Source organism: Palaemon carinicauda, chromosome 5, assembly GCF_036898095.1.
Source record: "Palaemon carinicauda isolate YSFRI2023 chromosome 5, ASM3689809v2, whole genome shotgun sequence".
NCBI classification, from domain to species: Eukaryota; Metazoa; Arthropoda; class Malacostraca; order Decapoda; family Palaemonidae; genus Palaemon; species Palaemon carinicauda.
In genome coordinates, this window is record NC_090729.1 from 76,368,789 (window position 1) to 76,376,288 (window position 7,500).

A 7,500-nucleotide genomic window follows, 5' to 3' on the forward strand; every position below is an offset into this window, starting at 1 on the left:
CTGTCCCCATACACCTGACAACATTGAGATTGCCAAACAATTCTTCTCTCAAGGGGTTAATTATTGCTCTGTAATTTTTCAGTGGCTACTATCCTCTTGCTAAGGGTAGAAGAGACTCTTCAGCTATGGTAAGGAGCTCTTCTAGGAGAAGGACACTCCAAAATCAAACCATTGTTCTCTAGTCTTGGGTAGTGCCATAACCACTGTACCATGGTCTTCCACTGTCTTGAGTTAGAGTTCTCTTACTTGAGGGTACACTCGGGCACACTTTTCTATCTTAATTCTCTTCCTCTTGTTTTGTTGAAGTTTTTATAGTTTAAATAGGAAATATTTATTTTAATGTTGTTACTACACTTAAAATATTTTCTTTTTCTTTATTTCCTTCCCTCACTGGGCTATTTTCCCTGTTGGGGCCCCTGGGCTTGTAGCATCCTGCTTTTCCAACTAGGGTTGTAGCTTAGCATTTAATAATAATAATAATGATAATTATGGAAACCCTGATACAAGTCTCACAGAAAACACAGAGCCAAGTGTTGCCAATTTAGCATTTTAGGGCAACTTAGCATTCAAAATCTGAACCAATCATTTAGCAAAAAAAGAAAAAAAAAACTTTAATTAATTAACGCCATCATTAACAAAATAAATCGATCATTATGAATGTAGATTTTTCCAGGATGTAGTATAGGCCTACACAAAACGCATATCAAATAAAAAGGAATATGTTTTATCAGTTGCATAAGCATTTCGATTTCATAGGCAAACAACATTGAAGGAGTGTTTGCCTCTCGCATGATTTCAGTAAACCAAATTTATGTCATTATTCCAGTCAATTTTTTTTTCAAAGAAGTACAGAAGTATACAAAGAATAAATGGAGCTAACATTTCATAGAAACAGAAGCAGATTATTATTATTATTATTATTATTATTATTATTATTATTATTATTATTATTATTATTATTATTATTATTATCACTTGCTAAGCTACAACGCTAGTCGTAAAAACAAGATGCTATAAGACCAAGGACTCCAAGACGGAAAAGATAGCCCAGTGAGGAAATGAAATGAGGAAATAGATGAACTACATGACATTTAATGAATTATTTATATGAAATGTGTATGTATGTGTCATAGTTTTCAATGATATCCATGAAATTGCTCAAATACTGTCTTCCTTTCCTTGGTCTTTGTGTTGCAGAATGCCCAGCCAACAGGTATGGCGACCAATGTAGCCTTTGGTGCCCCGATTGCATGCACGGAGGTATTTGTGATGCCAAGACTGGAAAATGTGTCTGTCCTCCTGGATTGAGAGGGGAATTGTGTGAGGAAGGTGAGGTCTTATATGTTTTCCTCAGCTTCACTTCCACCAGACGAGTTACAGGAGATGTCTGTTTATTAAATGACTCTTGTATTGCCATTGCAGTTGGAGCTTGTGGATTACAATACTTCACAGACGCTTTGACTTTCTATACCTGATCTGTTCCACGTTCTAAGCTTGTGACTTTAACCTTGTCCCCTTTCTAGTTTTGTGATCTAATTATAGGTGAAAATCACTAGAAGCCAATTCCTTGTTTCTTTCCCTTTCTGACAGCATGCGAAGGCGACCAAATCATCAACTCGTGTACCGAAAATCCATGGGTAACAAGTAATAGACAGATCTGTTTACCTTCTCCATACGGATGTTCGTGCGCTCCAGGCAAGAAAGGCTACTTGTGCAATGAAGGTAATTCTATTTTTATTTTTATTTTTTTTTATTCCTAAAAGCCTCTTTGAACTAACATCCATTACCTACCCACGATCACATTATTATTATTATTATTATTATTATTATTATTATTATTATTATTATTATTATTATTATTATTATTATTTTTATTATTATTATTATTATTATTATTATTATTATTAATAATATTATTATTATTATTATTATTATTATTATTATTATTATTATTATTATTATCATTATTATTATCACTTGCTAAGCTAGAACCCTAGTTGGAAAAACAGAACGCTATAAGCCAAGTGAGCCAACAGGGAAAATAGCCCAGTGAGAAAAGGAAATAATGAAAAACTACAAGAGAAGTTTAAGAACAATAATAACATTAAAATAAATCTTTCACATATAAACTATAAAGACTTGAAAAGAAAAAGAGGAAGAGAAACAACATAGAAAAGTGTGCAATAATGGTAATTTTATTTTTTTATTATTATTATTCTGAAAAGCCGCTCAGAACTTCATTTTAATGTTTTTACCTTTCTTAAAATATTTCATTTTTCCTTGTTTACTTTCCTCACTAGGGTTTTTTCCTTGTTGGAGCTCATCCTGCTTTTCCAACTAGGGTTGTAGCTTAGCAAGTAGTAATAATAATAATAATAATAATAAAAATAATAATGATGATGATGATGATGATGATGATGATAATAATAAGGATAATAATAACAATAATAATAATAATAATGATGATAATAACAATAATAATAATAATAATAATAATAATAATAATAATAATAATAATAATAATAATAATAATAATAATAATAATTAACGTCCTTTGCGTACTTACGATCACATAATACGCCTTATGAAACACGCTGAAGATATTAATATTAATCTCTGGCACCGTCGTTCAATTAGTTCGTTATGCATGTTGCATAAGATTCTTCATAATTCTTACCATCCTTTACACTCACATCTTCCCGGACAGTTCCAGCCTGTTTGTATTACTGGACATGCCATTAATTCTAATAGTGAGGCCTTCTCCATCATAGGGCTGAATACTACGCAGTATTCTAGAAGTTTTATTCCAGTTGGGACCAAGTTGTGGGATGATCTTACTAATAGGGTAGCTGGATCGGTAGAATTTCAAAAGTTTACTTCCTATATAGCATATTTATTTCCTTATTTCCTTCCCTCCCTGGCCTATTTTCCCTGTTGGAGCCGTTGGGTTTATAGCATCCTGCTTTTCCAACTAGGGTTGTAGCTTAGCTAGTAATAATGATAATAAGACTTCAACTTTTCTTGAATTCATGTACGTAAGAATTCATGAATATTATGCATGTGTGCACATCCATCTAAATATTTGACAGTCATTTTGGATGGGTCGCGTACACTAGTATTAATATATTCAGCTATTTGTGAATGGTATATTTTATGGACACTTTTAAGTAATTATTCAAATTTCAATTTGGTATATATTTCTAATATATATAAAATGTATGCTGGCATCACGAACTTTTGTTTGGTTGTCTATGTTGACGATGTCAGTTCCAGGTCCTTTGGTGAGGAAACCAGGCTAGTTATTCTTTTAATTCTATAGTTTTTATTATTTTAATTTGTTTCCCATATGGCAAATTGTTTTAAATAATGGAAAATTAATAGAGGAAAACAATAGCTTTGCATATTATTATTATTATTATTATTATTATTACTTGCTACAACCCTAGTCGGAAAAGCAAATGCTATAAGCCCAGTGGCCCCAACAGGGAAAATAGCCCAGTGAGGAAAGGAAACAAGCGTTGTCAGGTGAATGAGGACAGAGGAGAATCTGTAAAGAATAGGCCATATTATTCGGTGTATGTGTAGGCAAAGGGAAAGTGAGCCGTAACTAGAGAGAAGGATCCAATGCAGTACTGTCTGGCCAGTCAAAGGATCACATAACTCTCTATAGGTAGTATCGTGGTCTTGTAAACAAACCCCTTTTTTCCACTTTTCAGGTTGTGATCCTGGTAGCTGGGGAGTGAACTGTCTACAGAGATGTAATCACTGTGTGAGTGGAACTTGCAACACTGTGACAGGAAAGTGTTCATCTGGTCCAGAAGATCCCTGTGCTGGAGGTAAGCTGATAAGTTCCCATTATATACCTTTATTGTGGTGGTCTATGTGGTAATGTCCCTGACTGGTGATCGCCAGACTGCGGGTCGAGTCCCGCTCAAACTCGTTAGTTCCTTTGGGTGTTGCAACATTTCCCATCATTTATCTTTAATGTAGTGGTCTATTTGTTAACGTCCCTGACTGGTGATCGCCAGACTGCGGTTCGAGTCCCACTCAAACTCGTTAGTTCCTTTGGGTGCTGAAACCTAGCCATCCTTGTGAACTAAGGATGGAGGTTTTGGGGGAGACTATAGTTCTATCAGCTGAATCATCAGCAGCCATTGCCTGGCCCTCCTTAGTTCTACCTTGGGTGGAAAGGGGGCATGGGCGCTGATCATATGTATGTATGGTCAGTCTCTAGGACATTGTCCTGCTTGATAGGGTAATTTTATTTATTTTTATTAAAATGAAAGGATGATTTTTTAAGATTTATTTTGCTTGAATCTAAAAGCAAAATTATTCCTGAACTTACAAACTTAATAGGTTCCAAGAAGCTGTTTGCAAGTCGAATGTTTTTGCAAGTCGAATGTTTTTGCAAGTCGAATGTTTTGCAAGTCTGTTTGTAAGTTGAATGTTTGTGAGTTGAATGTTTGCAAGTCGGATGTATGCAAGTCGAATGTTTGTAAGTCGAATGTTTTGCAAGTCTGTTTGTAAGTTAAATGTTTGTAAGTCGGGTGTATGCAAGTCGAATGTTTGTAAGTCAGATGTATGTAAGTCGAATGTTTGCAAGTCGAATGTTTTGCCAGTATGTTTGTAAGTTGAATGTTTGTAAGTCGAATGTTTGCAGGTCGAATGTTTTGCAAGTCTGTTTGTAAGTTGAATGTTTGTAAGTTGGGTGTATGCAAGTCGAATGTTTTATAAGTCGGGTGTATGCAAGTCGAATGATTGCAAGTCGAATGTTTGCGAGTCGAATGTTCGCAAGTCGAATGTTCGCAAGTCGAATGTTCGCAAGTTGAAATCTCTATGTATGTTTCAGGCCCCAAAGGATACCTCCGTTTCCGACAGGAACCGGACGTTGAACTGGATGAGGATAAGGTAACCGTGACCTTTGTGAAGGAATTTGATGGGGAAGAACCAATTTCGAGGAACATAACCTATCGAGTAGTTATTTGGGTGAGTTATAACCTTACATATAAACTTTTTTTATTCATATATCTAAAGAGTTCAAATATGGAACTTTGAACTTTTTGTTGAACAGACTGGCATAAGTCTCCTTTTATAGTTTATATATGAAATATTTGTTTTAATTTTGTTACTTTTATTGAAATATTTTATTTTAATTGTTCAATACTTCCCTTGTAGTTTATTCATTTCCTTATTTCCTTTCCTCACTGGACTATAGTCTCTGTTGGAGCCTTGGGCTTAAAGCATTCGGCTTTTCCAAGTAGGATTGTAACTTAGCTTATAATAATAATAATAATAATAATAATAATAATAATAATAATAATAATAATAATAATAATAATAATTCCTTCGATCAAAGGCATCCTTTTCCACCTAATCGCTTCTCTCCTTATCCTCCTTCACCTAATCCCAATTCTAATTCTAAGTCTCTGCCTCTCACTTGATCATCTCCCCTTTAGAGTTATCATGAATTATGTATGTATGTATGTATGTATGTATGTATTATTTATGTATATATGTATGTAATTATTCCTTTGCAACAGGAGAAGGGCCAAAGCATGAACAATATGACAACCTCTAAAGAAGTAAATGCGACTAAAATGTCAGTAGAAATACAAGGCCTGACACCTCTCACCAACTACTATGCTGCTGTCTTGGTAAAGTTCTCATTAAATGGAAAAGTCTGTGAAATTGACGGGACCTTAAGGGGAGAGCGGATTCAGAAGAAATTGTTCACTACCATATGCCCTAAAGGTAAGAGCAATTCACATCGATATTTCTAGTATTGTAAGTGATTCTGTCATTTAAGATATTGAAAAAGTTTTAAACATTAAATCCAGTAAAGTATGGCTTTTCAATCTTACTTGCTCCATGAGAAGAAACTTGAAATTAAATTTGAAGATAATTGTGGTTAGTTAAACATTAAATCCAGTAAAGTATGGCTTATCAATCTTACTTGCTCCATGAGAAACTCGAAACTAGATTTGAAGAAGATAATTGTGGTTAGGTTGTAGGTTGTTTCTACCCTGGTTTGGCTTTCTCTTAAGGGACAAAGAACTCAAAGAAGTTATTCGAGGTCTATATTCATAAATAAATTATTTTGGACAAAGAATATGCATGTAAAAGGTATGATGTCGAAAAACGTCATTTATGGTAAGAAATCACCCATAACACTTTGGCTGATACTTCTGAGGGTGATGTAGAACCCTCTAATATTTCATGCGATAAAGAATTACCGAGGAATATCCCTTCGTTTGCAATGACTAAATTCATAATTACTTTTTAATGGTTTGTCACAAATTTATGGAATATTGTTAAACGTTAGGAATTTATGAACAATTTTAATTCTCGTATTCCATCATGTTTTGTCAGAACAGAAATTCTGCAATATGTCAGTTGTAAATTGTTTCTTTATCATGCTTATAGTTTTGAACCTTTAACTGTCATTATTTCAATAATTATTCTTTGTTTTCAGGGAAGATATCCAATATCACACTACACTTGAAATCAGAAGAAGGTTTTAAGATTTCCTGGAAAGTAAGTGTAAAAGAATTTCGTTGCATAACATTTATCGTTAGATTTCTCTTGCTTGAGGGTACACCCGGGCACACTATTCTAACTAATTTTCTCTTCCTCTTATTTGTTAAAGTTTTTATAGTTTATATAGGAGATAGTTATTTTAATGTTACTACTGTTCTTAGAATATTTTATTTTTTCCTTGTCTTCTTTCCTCACTGGGCTATTTTCCCTGTTGGAGCACCTCGGCTTATAGCATCTTGCTTTTCCAACTAGGATTGTAACTTAGCGAGTAATAATAATAATAATAATAATAATAATAATAATATTGTGACAATTTTAAATAATTTTATCTTGGTTTTAAAGGCAGGCCAATGCCCACGAATAGCCATTCGATTATCTATGACAAAAGTATCTGCTTTGTGTCATGTTTTTCAAGGAGATCATTGGGAATCAATTCATCTGTCAAGGTCCTAAAATTCTTTCAATGTCTTATAAAAAGTACAGGAAAAATTATTTGATAATGCATCTCTCTCTCTCTCTCTCTCTCTCTCTCTCTCTCTCTCTCTCTCTCTCTCTCTCTCTCTCTTTTTATATAAATATATATATATATATATATATATATATATATATATATATATATATATATATATATATATATATATATATATATGTATATATATACTGTATATGTAGATATATATATATATATATATATATATATATATATATATATATATATATATATATATATATACTCTCTCTCTCTCTCTCTCTATATATATATATATATATATATATATATATATATATATATATATATATATATATATATATATATATATATATATATATATACTGTATATATATGTATATATAGAGTATATATGTACATATGTATATATATGTGTGTATTATACATATACATATATATGTATATGCATATATATATATATATATATATATATATATATATATATATATATA

General features: G+C 32.5%; 1 protein-coding gene across 2 annotated transcripts in view; it reads left to right on the forward strand.

Annotated features, from left to right (window-relative positions):
• Nucleotides 1-7,500, forward strand: part of LOC137641344 (uncharacterized) — a 54,928-nt gene that overhangs the window by 6,879 nt on the left and 40,549 nt on the right. For both annotated transcript variants that reach the window (XM_068373805.1, XM_068373806.1), the window contains exons 7-12: nt 1,198-1,329; nt 1,591-1,722; nt 3,717-3,836; nt 4,850-4,986; nt 5,541-5,751; nt 6,473-6,534. In XM_068373805.1, coding sequence (XP_068229906.1) covers nt 1,198-1,329; nt 1,591-1,722; nt 3,717-3,836; nt 4,850-4,986; nt 5,541-5,751; nt 6,473-6,534 — 794 coding nt within the window. The remainder of the gene's footprint in view (nt 1-1,197; nt 1,330-1,590; nt 1,723-3,716; nt 3,837-4,849; nt 4,987-5,540; nt 5,752-6,472; nt 6,535-7,500) is intronic.